We start from the raw sequence: 20010 nt of genomic DNA, 5'->3' as shown, positions 1-20010 counted from the left end.
CTCGGCCGGCGGCGGCCACCACTTTCGGCAAAAAGACATATCATAAATATTGACCTTCTTGTCATAGAACCAGCCCGGCCAATCACTCTGCTTGAATTAGAAGCCATCCAATCATGGACCGTGTGCATATGTTGGGTCTCGCGCGAGATGCCGGGCGAGAATTCGCGCGAGATTTCGGGCAGGATTTCGGGCGAGATTGAAGTATTCACGGACCTGAGAGCGAAGGCCTACCTGACACCACACGCATTGCAGACTACCTGAAAACGATATAACATGCAGCACTGGCACATTGCGGATAACATGTATTTGCTGACTCTTCTGATCGGCTCTGCTTGAAACGACTTGACTTTGATCTCGCCACAGTACAAATCATATCCTCACAGTACCCCGCCTCGTCACGATGGAACAAAATCATGGCCGATTCGACAAATGGTGGAAAGACGTTGGTCTTCGAAAACTCGTCTGCTGGCAAGCGTGTATCCTGGCATCGCAAATGGTGACAGGATACGACGAGTGTGTCGTCGGCAGTTTCCAGTCGATGAAGCCATGGAAAGAGGGTCAGTCTTTGTGTCGCCTACTCGAGATAATCCACCTGCTGATACTAGACTAGCTATGGAGAACCCAGACGCATCTCGCCTTGGCCTCATCACGTCTGTAGTCTTCATTGGAGGCTTCGTGGGCGCCTTTCTCGCCTCGCCAACTTCCGACTACCTTGGGAGAAGATACGGCATGCTCCTTGGATCATCGATAAGTCTGATTGGGACCGTTCTTCAGACGGCAGCACAGAACTCAGATATGTTCGTCGCTGGACGGTTCTTTGTCGGTCTCGGCATCAGCTTTACTTGCGTTTCTGGGCCGCCGCTGCTCTATGAGCTGTCACATCCATCCGTACGAGTGACCATGACCTCAACGGTAAGAGATTGGAGACCAGCACATAAAAGTCAACCGATTGTCTGATTATCAGCTAGTTCAACGTGTTGTGGTACCTGGGATCGATCGTCGCCGCCTGGATCACTTTTGGCACTGGACACATGACCAATGCATGGTCATGGCGGATTCCATCGCTTATTCAAGGAGTAGCCCCAGCTATAGTCGTACTAGCTGTATTATGTGGTCTTCCCGAGTCTCCGCGATGGCTGTACGCTCGTGGAAGAATTACAGAAGCCCGTGGTATCCTTGCACGTTACCATGCACAGGGTGACTTGAACGCGGAAATCGTCGAGCAGCAGCTCAACGACATCAAAGCCACTCTGGAGGTCGAACAATTTGCTAGAGCAACAAAGAGCAGTGACATTCTCAAGAAGCCAGCGAATCGCAAGCGAATGGCTATCGTCATCACCATGGCGTTGCTCTCGCTCTGGAACGGACAAGGCGTCATCTCGTACTACTTCTCCCCGATCTTGGACAGCGTCGGCATCACAGACACTGCATCTCAAACCGGAATCAACGGTGGCCTGCAGATCTGGAACTTCTTATGCTCCATCGCAGGAGTGATTCTGGCAAGCAAGATCGGTCGACGTCCGCTGTGGCTCCTATCTTACATTGGCATGATCTGTGCGAACGTACCTCTGACCGTGGCCAGTGCCATGTTTGCAAAGCATGACTCCAAGCCTGCAGCCTATGTCGTCGTCGTTTTCCTGTTCATTTACGATGCTGCCTTCAACATGGCGAACAACCCGCTCCTATACAGTTACCCGACCGAGATTCTGCCATTTGCGATACGAGCTCAAGGACTAGGCATCATGGTTGCAGTTTCCCAAGCTGCTTTGACAGTCAATCAATACGTCAACCCTATCGCCCTTGATAACATTGGCTTCTACTACTACATCTTTTATTTCGGCATATTGATCTTTGGCGTAAGTTTCGATCCACCAGATGATTACCTACAATGCTTTCTCACCCGACAACGGCTGACAATCACAGACGATAATCATCTACCTCACATTTCCCGAGACGAAGGGACTCTCCGAGGAAGAGCTGACCTTGCTATTCGAACGCGATGGTGATGTGGCGCTGCAAGGTATCGAACCCAATGAACATGGTACCGGACACGCTCCACGATTTGATGCAAAACTTGGAATGGCTGAGGTCTCGGTAGAAGCCAAATCGGGCACAGATTGTTGATGACTGTCAAAAGGGTATGTCAGTCACTATTGGATGGGCTTGGGTGGAATGTGGCGGACTAACTTGGTCTACTCGTATACTCTCTTCTTGCACCTGATGATCTATACGGTTGTTCGGTAAATCACGCAAATGCATTCACACATGTTCACTGATCTCTTTGGTTATGCAAAGAGATAGATTGCCAATCAAGCGATCTTCTTCTCATTACGTGCCGTTCTAAAGTACAATCCTTGTTCTCAAAGGTCATCAACAAGCGCCTTCCATGCAGAGAGAGCCTCAAAAAAGAAAAGAAAACTGAATCCAGTTGAGACGTGAACCGAGATATCTTCCCAACTTTACACAAAGTCACCTGCAGGGTTGGCAGGGACAGCGACGGGGTTCTGAGGGGATGAGTTGCCTCTGAGAGGGTCCCATCCCGGGTCGAGGCGCTTGCCGTTGGGGGGAGTCGAGGGCTTTTCGTGGCCGTCGCTCGATACACTGCTAGTGTCGCCATGGTGGACATCACGCATCACTTCGACGTAGTCGTACTGTGATATTCGTTAGTTTGGTCTGTTCAAATCATATCAGCAGAACTTACAGCAAACTCGCCAATCTCAACGTCATCGATACCCAGGTCTTCTTCTTCCAAGGTAGCACGCAGTGCAAAGACAGGCAGGTATTTGCCGATGAAGTTGATGACGGTGAGGATGACAAAGGAGACGACAAACGAGTAGCTACCTCCGGCCACTGAGCCAGCCAACTGAATGCCGAGCTGGCGGTAGTTGTGGTTGAGCCAGCCGCCAGGAATGACAGTGACACCGTCGAGGTGAGCAATGTAATCACTAAAACTTGTCAATGAATGATCCTCACTTCTTTCTTAGCAAAACTTACGCAGCAAACAAGCCAGTGAGCAGATTTCCGATCAGACCGCCAATAGCATGCACAGCAAAGATGTCCAAAGCATCATCGCAGTTGATAAGATACTTCAGCTTGGTAGCATAGTTGCATCCAATACCAGCGCAAACGCCAAACACCACAGCCGACCAAGCAGGAACATAGCCAGAGCCGGGAGTAATAGCGACAAGGCCAGCCACGACTCCACTGCAGAATCCAACAGTCGACCACTTGCGCTCAAGACGATAGTCCAGCAGACACCAAGTGATGCCACCGACCGAAGCAGCGAGGTTGGTCACGACAGCAGCCATGACAGCACGCATGTTGGCAGCCAGTGCTGAACCGGCATTGAAGCCGAACCAGCCGAACCAGAGGAACACCGTGCCAATAACAATGTGAGTAACATTGTGAGGGCGGTAGTTGAGTTCGTGGGTGCCGTGGCCTTTGCGGTGGCCCAGGACGAAAGAGTATGCCAATGCAGCACTACCAGACGAGAGATGCACAGGCGTACCGCCCGCGTAATCAAGGCCTCCGAGGATGTAGAGCCAGCCAGAAGGGTTCCAGGTCCAGCAGGCGATGGCGTCGTAGACGACAGTGCTCCAAATGAACATGAAAATGACACAGGGAAGGAGGCGGCCGCGCTCGGCGACAGCGCCGACGGCAAGAGCAACACTGTATTCGTCAGTGTCATGTCTTTGTCCTGTCAAGCAGTCAATGGACTCACGTAATGGCTGCGAACATGCCCTGGTATACAGCATACAGGAGATCAGGGATTCTGTTGCTCCCCACAGAGGGCTGAGCCAGAACGTTCATGAAGCCAAAGTTGTCAAGAGCACCGATGAACTTGCCGGCTTGGTGGGAGAAGGCAAGCGAGTAACCCCAGAAGAACCACTGAAACGAGACTATAGCCGTGGCCATGATGGAGAGCCAGATGAGAGAGAGGGCCGACTTGCGTCTGGCCAGGCCAGAGTAGAAGAATCTGCAGCGGTTATCAGTGTACTGCAATCAACGTGTGTTCAGATATAAACAGACCCAACGCCGGGAATCATCAAGAAGACAAGTGCGGTGCAGATGATCATGTAGCCAATATCGCCGCTCTGTGTATTGTCAGTGACGATCTCAACTAAAAAGGCTTCGACTGGTTAGGCACCTCATAGTAGATGTTCAAGTTGTCCTTGAGCGAGTCGCCGCCAGCGGGATTGGTTCCGTTGTAAGTGACAAGAGGGACATAGTTGGTGTCCGACTCGCCGGGGCCGGTGCCACTCATGATGAGATAGAGAGGCTGGTGGTAATGGGGTTCCGATGCTGCCATTAGACGTCAGTGTCTTGCGTTGGCAACGAAAGGTTCGGGAGTGCGCACTTGATGTGGTCTTTTACGGCGTCTCCGAGAGTCTTTTCAAATTGTGAAAGTCGATGCCGCCGCCGCTCAATCGTTTGCCGTCCGGAGTGAAGTGAGGGATCCAACACGTACAAGCTCGCACATGCAAGTTACAGCTCGCAGAGCCAAGACCGGAAAATTGGTATAAGATGAGGTAATGATCGAACTTGCTCTTGTCTCAAGAATTTTTCTCGAATATGTGACAAAGAAACGATAGGTAGGCTTGAAGGAGCGAATAAAGAGAATTGCGGCTCAAGCATATAGCCATCCACCGTACTTATGCGTAGCTCTATTGCATCGAGCCTGAAAACAGCGGCACTACAAAAACCATCGACTTATCTATTTCCATTCCCTTGTGTCGACGTGGTGACGAGCGGATGTGGAATGTTGACATCCCCACGTACATGGATAAGACGTTGTCCTCCTCCACCTGCATCTGCAATGGTGATGACTTGCCTTGTTTTCGAGAACATAATATGGTTGAGATGACACGAAAATTTCATTACAAGGGGTCCGCCGAATTTTGGTCCTCGTCGAGGGAAGTGGTATGGATGTGGTAATGACACAGGATGGAAGAGCGAACCAAACAACGTAGTACAGGCTCGATATCCATCAGCGGACAAGGCCTACATCACACCTAGCTGTAGTACCCAGTATTTGGAACTGTGGATACTCGGCATCTGCCAGACTGTAACAAGTGTTGGAAGTACAGTATTGCCCGTGTGCTAAAGTCAGTAATTTCCATGCTCCCACAAAGGTACACAGCGACGTACTCACTGCGGAGAGGCGAAATAGTATCCTGATCAAGGATTCAACCAAAGAGAGCCCACAATGTATCGTATTTCAATGGGCACTGTGTCTTTGGTCGAGAAGATTGTGCATGTCGATAGCTATGCGCCTCACAAACTTTGACCATGAGAAGTGCCTGAGGTAGATGTCGATCGGGCCCGGTCCGGGCGGTCCAAGCTCCCCCCGCATGACGCAGGACAAAATGACGGCGCCGGATGCCTTCCGTTCGCGAACTTCGCAAAAAGCTACTCCGACACGCGTTATACCACTCCCACACTCGTTCAACATGGCAGATTCGCGCGTCGCATTTCCTACGACTGAAGAGGAATTCAAGAACGATGTACGCGTCTCGTTCGATAAGCTCAGCAATAAATGGATGCTCGAAGAGGAGAACGGCGCCGAATATGAGTGGAATTCACAATTCGAGAAATGGGTCCCTTCAGTCGACGAGGCTCTCGCGCAGCAGCAAGCCTCCATTTATGCCATGAAGGACGTTGACGAAAATGCGCCGGCAATCGACAGTAAGAAGCGCAAAGCAGAACAGAAGGCCAACAAGCCAGACAAGAAATCAAAGATCGAGCGACCCAACAGCGCCGTCTACGTGACAGGTGTCCCACTTGACGCCAGCATCGACGAAATCCACGACGTTTTCAAGAAGTACGGCATCATTGAGGAGGATATCCACACAAACCTGCCAAAGATTCGTATGTACGCCGACGATGAGGGCAACTTCAAGGGCGAGGCAAAGGTCATATACTTCAAGCCCCAGAGTGTCAGTCTGGCTATCACTATGCTGGACGGCACCGACTTCCGCAAACCTGGTGATGGCGACCTGCACGTCGAGCTGGTCGATGACTCCTACTCAAACAGGAACAAGGACCAAGGGGACAAGAAAGAGCAAAAGGAAGTGTCGGTGGAGAACATTAAGAAGAGACGCCCCAAGCAAGATCGCTACTTGGCCATCGAGAAGACCAAACAAATGAACGCCCGCCTGGCAGACTGGGACGATGACGACCCGAGTGTTGTTGCTCCCCCGCCAAACCCATCAAAATACGCCAAAATCGTCGTTCTCAAGCACATGTTTACCCTTGAGGAACTAGAAGAGGACGCTGCCGCACTACTCGACATCAAAGCCGACATTCGTGACGAAGCATCCAAATATGGCGAAGTCACCAATACTGTCCTTTACGACCTCGAGCCTCAAGGAGTCGTCACTGTGCGCTTCAAGGATGCGGAATCAGCTGTTCTCTGTGCCGAGGCGTTCAACGGCCGCTGGTTTGATAAGAGAAGAGTCATCGCCTATGTACCCCAACATCGCGAAGATTTCGCCAAGAGCAAGGGAAGTGGACAGGATGGCCTACAAGATATTGATGAAGAAGAACCGGACGACGACGACGACGAGAAGGAGCGCGTTGCGGGCTCTGCAGTCGAGGGTCATCGTACGCTAGACGCTGAGAAAGGGACAAAACCTACTGCAGGAGCATAAAAGGTACTCTCTGTATGTTAAAATTCGTAATTCCCACCCTTCTCCCACCAAGGTATAGAGCGAACTTCTCACCATAGAAATAGAAATGCACAATGATTTTGGGAAAAAGGACGTATCCGAAGAGAGCCTAGAATCTTTCGCATCTCAATGGAAACTGTCTTGTTTGTCGAAACTATTGTGCATTCCTATAGCTATACGCTTAACGATTCCAAAGAGGAGCATGGTCGATCTAGATCAATCTAGAGAGATCTCAGGGGTCTGATCTTCTATGACTATACTTCGCAGGTGATGGGCAAGGCTCGCTAAGTGTGAGGGTACTTGAGCAAGTTCTTAGTCGAGTCACTCCACGTGGCATTGCGATGACTCTTCCTACTCGAAGGGTTCAAAAGGTCAGCCACCTCAGGTTTCAGAACCTCCTGCACGTTCATCTTCCGGCCCTCTTAAGTATCAAGCTGTCAAATCATGTATTCCCCTGTCTCTTCCACTCGGTCGACATCATCCCGAGAACAATCTCAGACTCCAAGCTCAACTGCGACCCTGGATAACCTATTCTCACAACGAGCTATGCCACTACAACAGCCCCTCGTGAGTGTAGTCACTACCCTACATCAGATTCATTACTAACCATCTCAGTCCACCTTTGCAGGCTTCGGTCATCCTTCGCGGCAAGATCAGCAGCCTGTAGGCATCTCTGCTCCCGTTATCAGATCCATCACTAACCTCTTCAGCTGCAACCATTCCAGCCTCGAAGCCTCTTCAGTGATCCCATCCGAATGCCTTCCCAACAGCCCTCCCAACAGCCCTCCCAACAGCCTCGAAGCCTTTTCCATGATACTATCCGAATGCCCTCCGAACAGCCCTCCTCACAGCCCTTGATGCAACCATTCCAGTCTAGAAGTCTTTTCGGTGATGCTATCCGACTGCCCTCCCAACTGCCCTCCCAACTGCCCTCCCAACAGCCTTCTCAACAACCCTTGCAACAGCCCGTCGTAAGTATAGTCAACCATGCTCACCATATCCATCGCTAACCCTTGCAGTATAATCTTCCGGGTGGTACACGTCCAATGACGATCGGACAGTGCCTGGACCACACGTTGCAGTGGCAAGCAACTCACACGAACGCCATCAGACCCCAGTGCGCCGATACGAGGGCGACTACCTCCGCCATGGACAAATCCCAAGCTGATACTCAGTCAAAGTCTCAGCAAACGAAGGATGTGGGCCAAAATATTATCGACATGATCCAAGATATAATGGATATGCTCGAAAAAATCAAGGCCAAGAAGGCGGCCGAGAAGAATGCTCAATGCTCATGAACAAACAGACCGTGTACTTGCGTGGTGAACAGGCGTGATCAGAGGGATACCTGATGGGCTGAGGGCGGGGGGAAGAATGTGGTTTCAATCTCGATTGCAAGATGTCAGGGCGTGCGAAGATGCACAGTAATCTTTAGAAACAGAATCGTATCTATGGAGAGATCGCTCGACGACAGCGCTCTGCGGGAACACTTTGTTACCTTTATATAGCTAGATAGTTCAATAGTCGCTCTGTGACCTTTTTTTTTTTCAGAACACAGAGTGCTGAATCCAGAAGTATGTTTTTGAATTCTCTTTGACCCTCTGCTCTTGCCTTGCAGGCCCGAATGTGCAAGACGTCCTCTAGTTGTTGATGTTTCTTGATCTAGCATACGTGATGTTGATATCTACGATGACTTGATGCCATCACAGCTGATGCCATCATTTGCTCTTCCATTCCAAACGAACCCCAGATAGATCGCGTCCGGATCGCGGATCAAAGCCGCGCGAAGCAAACCCTTGGGCGCGACTCTCTCCATCGACTTTTTTTCTTTGCCAAGCACTTTTCGAGTTGAAACCACTTTTTGCGACAAGCAAGCATACTCGAATATACTCAACGCCGTATACTCAGGCCTCTAGACGATATAACACCGAGTTTACCTCTTTCGTCCGATATCGCCACTCTACAGCTATCAATCCACCACACATCAACCCACAGCAAAGATGGCGCAGTCAGCAGCGCCCAACAACCCTTTCATCAAGCAACTAGTCCACAATGGTATACTGCTACCTCTTTCCCCTCCTATCCGTCCCTTGCTGACATCCCTCACAGACCGTCAAGTCCGCGACAAAGCCGTAGCCTCCCTCCGCACCTTCCTCTCCCGCTCCACCCCCTTCAGCCAACTCGACTTCCTAAAACTCTGGAAAGGCCTCTTCTACTGCATGTGGTCCTGCGACAAACCAGCACCCCAACGACGTCTCGCCCTCGACCTGTCAGCACTAGTCTCACTACTGTCCACACGCACGAATTTCATCGGCTACATGCGCGCCTTCTGGACCACAATCGCCAGAGAATACACAGGCATCGATTCCCTGCGAATGGACAAATTCCTCTTCCTGATCCGCAGCTACGTCAATGCTGGATTCGCCTACTGCGCAAAGAGTCACTGGAAAGACGAGGTCACCACAAAAGAATACTTGGACCTGCTGAGAGAAATCCCGCTGAATCCTAGAGATGCAAAAGTACCCACTGGATTGAAATATCACGTCGTGGATGTCTATGTGGATGAGTTGGAAAAGGTTGGAGGTGAAAAGGCGCCGTATGAGGAGCTGATGCAGCCGTTGGTCGAGTTTGGGCAAAAGGCTGTGTTGAAGAGTGTGAGGAAGAAGGTGGATGAGGCGTTGGATGATGGTAGGGTCAAGGTGTGGTTGGGTATCGAGGACGAGGATGATGATGAGGAGTTGAGTGAGGCTGATGAAGAGGTTGACGATGACGAGGAAGACGAGGATGAGGAGTTTGGCGGTTTCGATGATTGAGGTCTTTCGGTGTGTCTCGATACTGCTGAACAAGTCCTCGCCGCTTCACGCGTCGCCGCAAAGCAACTCGACATCAATCACCGCATGCCTGCTACTCGCACGTAGCCGAAGTCATCAACGGCCTGCATCAAAGTATGCATGCAGTTTATCGGCACAAAGATTCTGGTCTGGACACAGGAACACATTTTTCTCTCAGGCATAGAAGCAAGGCGTAAGGCGTTCACGGAAAAGCATAGGAGAAGGGAACATAGGATTTGCATGTAAGCTGAATACGACAGCCGCCCTTTCGAAAGCTCAGGAAAAGAAAGCAATACCGCAAAAACTCATAGTGCTGTCATCAAGTCATTGTACCACACGTCTCAGCCATCAAGCGCAACTAGCAGGTCAGCGGGAACTTTGTGCTGCGGTCGACGTTCATGACACCCCAGTGAGTCTCGTCACCACTAGATCCGCTATCACCGATGGCGTGGGGCTTCCAGGGCTCGTCGAATGCCTCAAACACAAAGACGTTGACGCCCCATGACAACATGCCACACACGGCATCTTCAAAGTAGGTTTGTGCGTTCTTGGTGCCTGCAATGGCGGCGCCGTAGTTGGAGCCTCCTGCGAGCAGGTCAATATCATCTACACATCATAGCAATGAACATTAGATACTCACCATCGGTAGGCCAGCCAGTCTCGCCGACCCAGAACTCGATAGTATTGAGAGATCCCGAGACACTCTGAATGTGACCAAGAGCTTGTTGAGTATCATCAAAGAAAGTATAAGTGGCGTTGGAGATGGGCGATGCTTGCCAGTATGCAAAGCCATTAGCAAGCAAGAAGTCGACTCCTCCTTTGACCACAGCATCGGCCGTGCCATCAGCGAACTTGTTCCAGCTGTCTGCCGTGCCAACCTTGATACCTTGAGGCAGCACCGATCTGACATCATTGATCTTTTCCAAAAGCTGAGGGCCAGTAAAGGTCTTGCGGTAGAGTGTCTCCGAACCGACCGTCACACCGTAGACCTGATCGACGTACTGAGGAACGTAGATTTGCAAAGCCTGTTTGTCGGCTTGAAGACTCGAATCCACGTCAGGCCAGACACCAAGAATCACCTTGAATCCCTTGGTTCTTGCGGCGGGCAAGATCTGCGAAGCTGTGTTGCAGTCGCTGGCGGCGTAGATGCGTACGATGGTGCTGCCTGAGTTGCTCTTGATGGCATCGAAGTCGGCTTCGTAGTCTTCGTGGAACTTGCAGGATCCATCGGCCTTCTTGTCACCCAATGCGAAGCCCAAAGTGCCTGCAGCTGAAACGAGAAGAGGAGAGAAGGCTAGGAACAGGCCGGTGATGAGAGTTGTTCTGCGCATGTTCGTGTTTCGTGTTTTGCGATAGTCGAGGTATACAGATATGTCGAAGCAAAGGGATGAATTGATGGAAGGTGGATTATAAGGAGCAGATCTCGCACCCGCCGCGTAAGAAGAAGGGACACCAAGGAGTGACAAGAGGTCAACAGCAGGAATTGTAGATGAGATGACGAGAATGAGATGTCAGAAGCAAGCAAACAGACAAAGAAAGCCATCTAAGAAAGACCGGCAGTACCATTTACTACAAGTTGGGAAGGCACCAATCACTTACCGCAGCCAAGCATTCTTTGATGCTACTTTCTGGATTGCTGCATCGCAAACATGCATGTGCATGACGCCTGGGAATAATTCCATCGCACAAGGCGGCTCCAAGTGGCTGACTTGCTGTACGACACGGTTGTATACCATTTCTTGCCCCCAGGAATTAAACTCAAGCATCAATATATTCCTCCCCCATACCATCTCGTATCGGGACCTCGGATCTGCTGCAAGTCGACACAGACCCTTCCGTCAATTCTCATCCTAGTCTGTGAGCAGATTAATATGTGGAGTTCTACTTGTCTATCCGCTGGATAACGTGGAAGTTGCTGGTGGTCGTACGTTGAGTGCTCTCAGCTACGGCAAGGCCGAAGGCGTTTGATGCCAGGAGATTAGCGAATACAGATCGACGATCTTTACAACCACGAAGCGAGAGAGATTGTAAGGCAAGTTTGTAGTGTAGAATTGATTTATTCATTTTTGAAAATCTCTAGTAAAAGAAAAAAGGCTCATTCAAGAAAATTCTGAAGTAAAGCCACTCCACATAGTAATGCCTACAGGAGTACAAGAAGAGGTTGGAGGAAAGAAGAAAGGGGTAATCAAAACGGCCACCGAATCATCGGCACCTGGTATCGTCAAGAAGCGAATGGAAGAATGGAAATGTTCAAGAGAATCGAGAAGTTGGAAAGGCCGACTATCTCGTTGGGAGCGTGGAGGAATGATTGGGAATTCTCATTCCAATGTCCTCCATCACTGCATGTCCGATTGGATGTTCAAGAGAAGGAACATGCGCAACCGTTAAGCAAGTCCGCTCAACCGTCGGGGGCCGCTGCGCGCGACAGTGGGGGATGAAACGCCAACGTGGCCGATGTTGTTGTTGATGATGCGTCGCGTCGTCGTTAGAAGTTTGGTGTAAAGGAAAAAGGCGTTTATCATTAAAGTTTGGTTGTTGTTGATGTTGATGTGTTGACTGTGATTGTTGTTCACAGACGGCCGAAGAGCACATCTTCGAAGCCTCCCGCGGCGGTGCCTGCGAAAGGACGAGGCTCGATCAAGCTGAGAAGCTCCTCGGGAGTTTCAATCTTCTCCTCTTCCTGTTCGAGCTCTAGTTGACTGGGACTGCGGCGAATGCTGAAGTTGCCAATTGAGTATGATGAGACTGATGAGACAAGTTGGCTGAAGCGGCTGCCAGTCGATGATCTGCTGACAGTCCAGCAGCTGTCGGAGTTCTCTGAGACAGGCGACAGAGGAGCGTTGGGAATGTGAGTGTGAGAAGACGAGAAGACAGTCTTGAGACGGCGAAGAGAGCCGGAAGCAATGTTGCGGTTTGAGCGAGAAGGCATTGTGATGGTGTTGTGGTGTTTTTGATCTGGAAAGATGCTGCAAGAAGAGATGCCGAGAAGGATGTTTTGTAGTAGTAGCGAGTGTGGAATTGCTTTTTGCAAGGCAAGGTGCAGTTAAAGAATGTGGTTATGAGAGTTGATGAACCAAAGGAGTGGATATTGTGACTGAAGATCCCAACCTCGTCGACACAACGGACTCTTAAATACTACGCGACTGTCGTTGCAAAGGAGGTAGGCTTGGGCAAGGAGTAAATATCGATTCTAACGGTGGCTCCCGGAGGGTCTGGTGCAAAAAGTATGTAAGGGCAGCACAACGATCGCGGACTCCGGCCGCTGCAGCAACGTTGTGAAAGGAATGTAAATTTAGAGACGCGCAGCGTGAAGGGAATAAAGAAAGAAGGACACCGACAGAGAAGAGGATGAGAGCAGTGTTTACAGAAACCTCAGCTCAGCTATATCTCACCTCTTGTTTCGCAATGTATCTCACTCACCGTATGATCTACCAGATGGAGTTTCATAGAGATGGCTCCCGAGTGTCGTCGATGTCGCAGGTAAAGTTCGGTAGGGATGTCGCGATGTCCCCACATCTTTTGCCCAGCAGTCTGCCGGCTCGTCAAAAGCACACGCCAAAGCCTCGCGAACAAGTCCTTCGCACGACCGCCGCCGACCCCTGACTGTCAACCAGACCCACCAAGCGTCCCCCTTTCCCCCACCGTTTGACCGTTGCTTTCCCGATATGAACAAGAACCCGTCCATAAACGAGCTTGACTCAAGAATTTCTTGCAGTAGCCTTGCTATAGCGCAATAGTTCGCAGCAGACATTCCACATTGGCAAAGGGCACGAAGCTTTTTCACAGACTCATCCAGGTCTCTGGGAAAACTGGACTCTGCGAGGCAAGCACATAGAGCACAGGCAAAAGAACTGGCCAATTCTTCTTTCGGTCCACCGCTATTTGCACAGGGCTGTCAATCTGGGTCAGCCTCACACGTTGCTCAGCTTCTTGCGTCGTGCAAGTTTGCGTGGACGAACAGCGTGCGAAACGTCGCGCCAAGTAACATGCCGGGTCTCAGTCTGTGGATTGCTCCTGCCGTCTCTCAGGTCCCTGACCTTATCTCCAGAAGATGTTCAGGGCCGCAAGATCCTGCGAACCCTGGCCTGGATTGCCTTTCTACCCACTCTCCAGTCAAGTCTCGAAGATCCCAAGTCCCACTTCTTTTTCCCACCACCTCTTGTGCTTAGTTTCTGTACACCATTGCCTCCTTCGAGATGGGGTCCCCTCACGCTGACTAACCGGTCCAACCGACGCGCCAGACGTTGCAAAGGTTCGTGTTTCTGTTTGCATGTCCACAAAACACCTCTCCCTCGAGCGATTGAGCCGAGATTGCGATATCAACTGTACAAACAGTCGGTCGGTGCGAGTCTGCTCAGGTGCTTGAGGCGAAGCACATTGGGTTACGTGTACACAGCTGCAATCAATCCGGTCGACAGTACGATGTACAACACAGGAGATCGTGACATACACACGTGCCTTTAGCCCGAAGTCCTTGATCCGTTGGATATTGTTTTCTAACCGACTCTTGTATCCATCTCGCTCGAGTGTCAGATGGCTGGCCCAGATGATCTCATCAGGTATCTATGACATGCACCAGCAGTCCGTCACCACAGCTGTGACCGGCGACTCCGCCTCGTGGACCTGACGTTGAACGTCCAACAGCAGCTGGGCTCAGGACCGAACGCCGCTAGCTGTCTGTTTCAGCCGCTCAAGTCTTGTCTCCAGCCCACACCATGACCGCCTCTTCTCAAACGGCTTCGACTCATGATGATGCTGCTGCAGCATCCGCCTCGACTTGTTGCTGTTGCTGTTGCTGCTGATCTTTGAAGCCTTGGAAGTACTGCGCCATGCGTTAGCTGTGACAAAACACGTTAGGCTTGTCATGCTCGTGCATACCTTTCGTCGGAAGGCGTTGAGATCATCTGCCGTCACTCCGGTTGCCTCTTCACGCTTCTCACGGTTTCGAAGTGCTTCTTGGTCCACTTGAGCTTCTGGAACGCGGCGGTAAGTGATGAGTCTGCGGGCCCCTGCGAGAAAATGGTCAGCATCATCGAGATCCACATTGTAGTGTCGAGCCTAAACGCACATCTGTTGAACTGCTGGACTGACATGGCTACCAGCTGCATCGCCGGGTGGCTGGGGATTGGGATCTCCATGTCCTCATCGTTAGCCACTGGCATCCACATGCTGAGTCTGCCATTGTCCACCATATGAGTATATCCAAAGTCGAGGATATCATCCATCATGGCGTCAAAGCTGTAAGCCTTCTTGGGTGGAATATAGCCTGGAGCCAGATGTGCCGGTACACCGCTCTTGAGCAGGACCTCTTTCTGCAAGTCTTCTCGCGTGCTGCCTAAAACTCTCAGACCCTCACGAACACCGTATGGAGGATCGCAAACGATGCCGTCAAGCCATCTCGTCTTCCTGATCGGCGTGTTCGTCAAATCGCTCACAAACATATCCATATATTGAGGCACCAGCCCATACTGCACGAAATTGCTCATGACATTCCTGTCCGGCTTTCCACGAATGCTGCGAGGGTCAATATCACTGCCCACCACAGTGGCACCAAAATGCGCACACGCAACCGGGAAACTTCCAGTTCCGGTAAAAGGATCGTAGAAGATCTTACCCGGTGCCGCCAAAGCCATGTTTGCAGTGATCAGAGCCAGTTGCGAGTCCATTGATGTAGTGCTGATGTATTTGCGCTTCTTGAGGTCGTATTTGTTCATCGCTGAGCGTCCGCTTTCACCGATCAGACGACCCAACGCCACGCGCTTGGGTTCCTTGCCTTCTAGATCCCATTCTTCCAGTACTACCATTGGCAAATCTGGGTTCTTTAGTCTGATCGGACCTTCGAAGGCCATGTACGAGAAACTCTCCACGATGTCTCTCTTTTCCGTGTTCGTGCGTTTGGCTTGGAAACTGTCGATTTGGAAGCTGAATGACGCGGTGTCTTTGTATTGCGCCCAGAGATGTTGTGATCGCTTCTTTACGTCTGCGTGGCATTCTTCGTAGTTGTTTCCGATGCCCCAGAGTTCGTAGACTGCGCCGGTCAACATGGAGCGAGAGATGAGTTTAGCTGCATCCTTGTCCGATGAGATTTTTGCAATGCAGAATGGTGACTGTGGATTGCTTGATTAGCTCTGTTGTATCCTCTGGCATCTGCTCCTCCGTTCGTGAACCGTGCAGACTCGTGATCCTCTCCGATGCTCTTCTTTCAGACCCACACCACGATCTCTCTGGCTCTACGCAACAAAGGTTGAAATGAAAAAATTGGCTCTCCTTACCTCGTCAGAGTACTCCAGAATCTCCAAGTCTACATTGTGCAATACAGCCAGCGCCTCCAACTCGGGACGCCGAAACGTCTCATGCATCTGCGCGAGTCGAATGAGATACTCCATGGTCTCCGTTATCCTCGTTCCTATGTTGTTTTTTTCTTCTCTTTCCGGTTTCCTAGTCAAGTAGTTGTTCTCTTTTGACACCGCTGAGGAAAGATGAGATCGGAGGCAGGTCTAGCTTCCAGATGTTTTCTCTGCTCGATTTGATCCTCAAATTGCGACTAGTAATGTGGTGATACAGCGATATGGTGGTAAATTGTTTCTTCGAAATGCTCTGTCGCTTGTGTAGAAAAAGAGTCAAAACGACAACTCGGCTAGACTTTCCTTGCCAAAAGTTGTTTGACTTGGCAAAATATTCTTCAAGACAGGGTCACCTCAAAGTCGCTGCTGTGACGGCCCTGGCCGATATCCAAATCGACGACAACATTGTCAATTTGGTGCGTACACAGCCATTTGGACGTTGCCTTATGCTACTCAGAGCTATGACTTCTCTCCATGCCAACTATGAAGGTTATGCCACAGATCTCCACTGTCAACTGCTCGATATGTGTGGTCCAAAATTTCCTTACCGAGATCTATGCAACATACACAGCTCTTGTTCACTTTAAAGCAACAACCTTCCATTTTGTCCAGCTCGCAATGTTTTCATAAAGCTTTGGTAATCAGAGCGAGGAGATGCAAGGGTCGCATGGTTTGTGTGAAGGGAAGGACGAGAATAAGCAAATCAGGGCTGCAGTCATGCATACACGCAGAATCAGAGTAAACATGCCAAATTTGAGCCTTGGTTAGGTATAAAAACGCGGTATAGGACATTTAATCTGTCTTGTGTTGTTTTTCATCATATTCTTCTCTACGGTACTCGAGCGTACAGGACAGGTGTAAAATACCAAATAAGGTCTGCAAGACGCATGCTTTCGATGTGGAAACACATGCATCTCTGCCTTTCTCAGAGTCAACCCACTCCTCAACTGATAATACAGAGATCTCAGCAATGAAACGAAAACAACGATCCCACTCCACAACCAACTCCCAAACCAACTCCACAATGCATATGACCCTATCCCATCTAATACTCAAAGTCATCATCAACCGAAGGACCCTTGTTTTTGCCCACAGACTCCTGCTTCCTGTACATCTCAGCAACCTGTCTGGCAGTAGTAGCATCATCAGGCTTCTTATCATCACGGTCACGGATATATCTCGGGAAGCGCAGACTGACACCCTTGCCACTGGGATCACCCAGCGCATCGGCAGCAGCCTTGTAGCGAGGCGACAATGTCAAGTCAGCAGTCTTGACTTCCCACACGAGACGAGGCTCGAACCAGACGTCGGGTTGGTCCTTGTTGCCTGTGGAATGGCTGTAGAAGGGCTTGGGTCGGTCAATCACCAATGGTGAGAGGGTCTCGTGCAGTGATTCGAGGAGAGCTTCTGAGAAACCGGTACCGATGTTGCATACGGTCTCGTACTTTTGTGATGAGTTGTTGTAGCACGCGAGGAGGAAAGCGCCATAGACGTTTGTTCTCTTGCCTCTGCCGTAGTAGGCACCGAGCACGACTAGGTCCAGAGAGTCACCTGCGCCAGCGAGGTAATCCTTCTTGACCTTCAGCCAATTCTGTGAGCGACGCGAAGGTTCGTAGTAGGACTCGGGGCCGTCCAACATCTTCACCATCAGACCTTCGCAAGAGGCCTTGATGGAGTCTTCGAGCAGGACTTGAATGGCATCGAGCTCGTTGGTGTTGCCAAACTGAGCGAAGGCAAACTCGCCTTCGACCTCCTTGAATGCTTCGTAGAGCTTGGCTCTGCGGTCACGGAAGGATTGATTGACAAGAGCCTCGCCGTTCAGGAACAGAAGATCGAAAGCAAAGACACAGACTTTGACCTTGATATCCTCGGTCTTGACATCCTTGCGTTTTCTGGTCATGAGTTGTTGGAAAGGCAGAACCTTCTTCTCATCCACGTCCCAGGCGACGGTCTCACAATCCAGAACGAAGCTCTTGGTGCCCTCTTTGACCCAGGTGGGCAGCTTGGCGAGAATATCTGGGTACTTCTTCGACAGGTCTTCACTGTTTCTCGAGAAAATGTTCGAGACACCCTTGGAAGAATTGCCAGCGGTGGGGGCAGCAGTGGCGTAAGTCAGGTCAGAATCGTGGGCGACAAAGTGGATCTGTGCTCTCTCTCCATCGTACTTGTACTCGCAGGTGAAGTCCTTGCCCTCGAAGCGATCGAGCACTTCGGTGATTGACTTGGTCGGCTTTGCCAACATAGGCTTGAGGGGAACACCAGGTTGAAGCTTGCATGCATCGTGCAAGTCGAAGACTCCGTTCTCGAGATAGGCGGGAACAATGACTTCGTAGCTGGGCAGTTCGCTGTGTGGAAAATTAGCAATCGGCTCGAGAAATTGAAGAGCAGATAGAAAACGTACTTGTACACGTTCTTTAAAACACGTTCACCCTTCTCCAGCTGCTCGGTGGTAGGTGCCTTGTTGGTCTTGGTCATGACATCGTGGTAAGTCATGGCCTGAGCCAGCGAAACAAGGACAGTCTTGTCTGCCAGACCCAGGCGCATCTTGCCCTCGAGAGTGCGAACAATGAACTTCGCTTCGCTCGGACCGCCCTTGTTCTCTTCGATATCGACTCCCTTGCCCTTTGATAGATTTGTATCAGCAGCAGAAAGCAGCTTGTGGATACCAGAAACCTTGCGGCCTTGACCACCAGATCCTTCAATCTTTGCGATAGCCATTAATGATTCGTGGACGCCACGTACAGTCAAAGGCTTTGGCTTGAACATGGTGGGCTGACCGCCCTTGCTCTTTGCTGCAACAAGACCCAGGTCACCGATCTTCTGCTGATCCTCTTTGACGATTTTGAGTGATCGGCCTGTAGACTCACCAATAGCCTTCATGATAAGACTCTCGCCAATACCCAACTCGATACCAGCATAGTCTGCAGCAAGCTTGCCGAGCATCAGTAGAACAGTAGGTTGGAGGTCCTGAGGGGTGAGGCGAAGGACTTGTCTGAGGAACAAGGAGCAGTGTGCCATGATTTCCAGACGTTTCGTCGTCATCTCGATCTTGGAGAATGTAGTGCAGAGAGCAGCGTAAGGTACGGGGTCGCCGGCCTTCCAATCGGGATATGGGTCTTTTGTGTTTGACTTGAATGTGCTCTGAACCTTTTCGCGAGCCTTTGCAGCCTTCTCTGGCTGTTCTTCCTCGTCCGACTCGACATCCTCTGCCTCTGATTGAGGGTCACTCTCGGAGCCATCCTTCATTGTGATATCTTCTTCGTCGACCTTGGCGGGTGTTGGTGGCGTAGCTGCGGGCTTCTTGGGTGCAGCCTTTTGTTTCTTGACAGGCTCTTCATGATCTGGAATGGGATCCTGCTTTGGCTTTCTTGGACTTGAAGAATTGGCGGGCTTCTTGCGCTGTCTCTTGGTCGGAGGCTCTTCTTCTGATGCACCAGCTTCTTCCTCATCCTCTTCCTTTACTGTTCTCTTCTTGGGCGTCTTGATTGATTTCGATGTGGCGGTGACGTCCTCTGGGTGTTCAGTTGCATCTTCTGTGTCCTCTTTCTTTGCAGCGACCTTGCTGTCCGAAGGTTCATCCTCTACCTTCTCCTCATCTTGATTCTTTGGCTTCTTGGGTTCGGGCTTTGGCTTTGTCGCAAACGAGAGCTTTGGTTGTTGGGAGGCGGGAGTTGAGCCATTGGGTTTTGCGAAGAAGTTGCTTTGACACGTGTCAGTCACATGTTGAAGATCAGGAGACTAGGCAGCATTTCGATATAATCAGGATGGTCTGTAAAGTCTCAACATACCCAAGAGTGGCCTGTTGCTTAGGAGGCATCCTGAAGCACAGCTGAGGTCGATAGCTAGTAGGTTGAGTGCAGAGCAAACGGCGCAAAGACAAGAGTTTAACAGAATCGAAGGTTCGCAATGTATTAGAGGACAGCCGCATCGATTGTGCGCGACAAGGCAGAGCAAGGATCCAAGGCAGAATTGTGGTAGGCACAGCAGGAGCGAGGCAGCTTGCAGGACGTGACGCTCACGCGCGCTTGCCTCGAACACGCGACAAATTGGTTTTCAATGACGCTGATGGACGGCGTTTTGGCGTCTGTTAACGCCGAGTCATGCATGCATCATGGCTTCAACTTCTTCTTGATACGCTGCACAAGGGCGAATCGTACAATCTTGGTC

The 20010-nt window shown here is 50.7% G+C and overlaps 9 protein-coding genes across 9 annotated transcripts; 4 read left to right on the top strand and 5 right to left on the bottom strand.

Annotated features, from left to right (window-relative positions):
• Window positions 1-400: 400 nt before the first annotated feature.
• Window positions 401-2124, top strand: M436DRAFT_72400 (general substrate transporter; the record flags this gene model as incomplete). Its single annotated transcript, XM_013572773.1, has 4 exons — window positions 401-557; window positions 611-912; window positions 969-1856; window positions 1924-2124. 4 exons carry the CDS (start codon window positions 401-403, stop codon window positions 2122-2124), a joined length of 1548 nt encoding a protein of 515 aa, XP_013428227.1.
• A 335-nt stretch (window positions 2125-2459) lies between these two features.
• M436DRAFT_45523 (ammonium transporter) lies at window positions 2460-4264 on the bottom strand (the record flags this gene model as incomplete). Its single annotated transcript, XM_013572596.1, has 6 exons — window positions 2460-2651; window positions 2702-2945; window positions 2995-3669; window positions 3722-3976; window positions 4030-4094; window positions 4148-4264. The coding sequence occupies 6 exons, from the start codon at window positions 4262-4264 to the stop codon at window positions 2460-2462; spliced, it is 1548 nt and encodes a 515-aa protein (XP_013428050.1).
• A 1204-nt stretch (window positions 4265-5468) lies between these two features.
• On the top strand, window positions 5469-6500 carry M436DRAFT_17766 (uncharacterized protein; the record flags this gene model as incomplete). The annotated part of the gene is made up of 1 exon (XM_013572394.1): window positions 5469-6500. A coding segment is annotated over one exon (1032 nt), but the record flags the coding sequence as incomplete, so codon positions are not given.
• A 612-nt stretch (window positions 6501-7112) lies between these two features.
• Window positions 7113-7966, top strand: M436DRAFT_63350 (uncharacterized protein; the record flags this gene model as incomplete). The annotated part of the gene is made up of 4 exons (XM_013572689.1): window positions 7113-7235; window positions 7284-7331; window positions 7394-7639; window positions 7751-7966. 4 exons carry the CDS (start codon window positions 7113-7115, stop codon window positions 7964-7966), a joined length of 633 nt encoding a protein of 210 aa, XP_013428143.1.
• A 702-nt stretch (window positions 7967-8668) lies between these two features.
• M436DRAFT_44936 (uncharacterized protein) lies at window positions 8669-9481 on the top strand (the record flags this gene model as incomplete). Its single annotated transcript, XM_013572492.1, has 2 exons — window positions 8669-8723; window positions 8778-9481. The coding sequence occupies 2 exons, from the start codon at window positions 8669-8671 to the stop codon at window positions 9479-9481; spliced, it is 759 nt and encodes a 252-aa protein (XP_013427946.1).
• Window positions 9482-9857: 376 nt separating this feature from the next.
• M436DRAFT_45536 (putative glucan 1,3-beta-glucosidase) lies at window positions 9858-10830 on the bottom strand (the record flags this gene model as incomplete). The annotated part of the gene is made up of 2 exons (XM_013572600.1): window positions 9858-10084; window positions 10140-10830. 2 exons carry the CDS (start codon window positions 10828-10830, stop codon window positions 9858-9860), a joined length of 918 nt encoding a protein of 305 aa, XP_013428054.1.
• A 1238-nt stretch (window positions 10831-12068) lies between these two features.
• On the bottom strand, window positions 12069-12428 carry M436DRAFT_63347 (uncharacterized protein; the record flags this gene model as incomplete). The annotated part of the gene is made up of 1 exon (XM_013572688.1): window positions 12069-12428. The coding sequence occupies one exon, from the start codon at window positions 12426-12428 to the stop codon at window positions 12069-12071; it is 360 nt and encodes a 119-aa protein (XP_013428142.1).
• Window positions 12429-14243: 1815 nt separating this feature from the next.
• Window positions 14244-15885, bottom strand: M436DRAFT_81420 (tRNA guanosine-2'-O-methyltransferase; the record flags this gene model as incomplete). Its single annotated transcript, XM_013572852.1, has 4 exons — window positions 14244-14321; window positions 14378-14508; window positions 14568-15606; window positions 15772-15885. The coding sequence occupies 4 exons, from the start codon at window positions 15883-15885 to the stop codon at window positions 14244-14246; spliced, it is 1362 nt and encodes a 453-aa protein (XP_013428306.1).
• A 1003-nt stretch (window positions 15886-16888) lies between these two features.
• Window positions 16889-19660, bottom strand: M436DRAFT_72393 (ATP-dependent DNA ligase; the record flags this gene model as incomplete). Its single annotated transcript, XM_013572772.1, has 3 exons — window positions 16889-18188; window positions 18245-19543; window positions 19632-19660. 3 exons carry the CDS (start codon window positions 19658-19660, stop codon window positions 16889-16891), a joined length of 2628 nt encoding a protein of 875 aa, XP_013428226.1.
• Between the last annotated feature and the right edge of the window lie 350 nt (window positions 19661-20010).

Source organism: Aureobasidium namibiae, assembly GCF_000721765.1.
Source record: "Aureobasidium namibiae CBS 147.97 unplaced genomic scaffold scaffold_7, whole genome shotgun sequence".
Lineage (NCBI taxonomy): Eukaryota > Fungi > Ascomycota > Dothideomycetes > Dothideales > Saccotheciaceae > Aureobasidium > Aureobasidium namibiae.
Note: the sequence above shows the minus strand (reverse complement) of the source record. Positions and strands in the feature narration are given on the sequence as shown.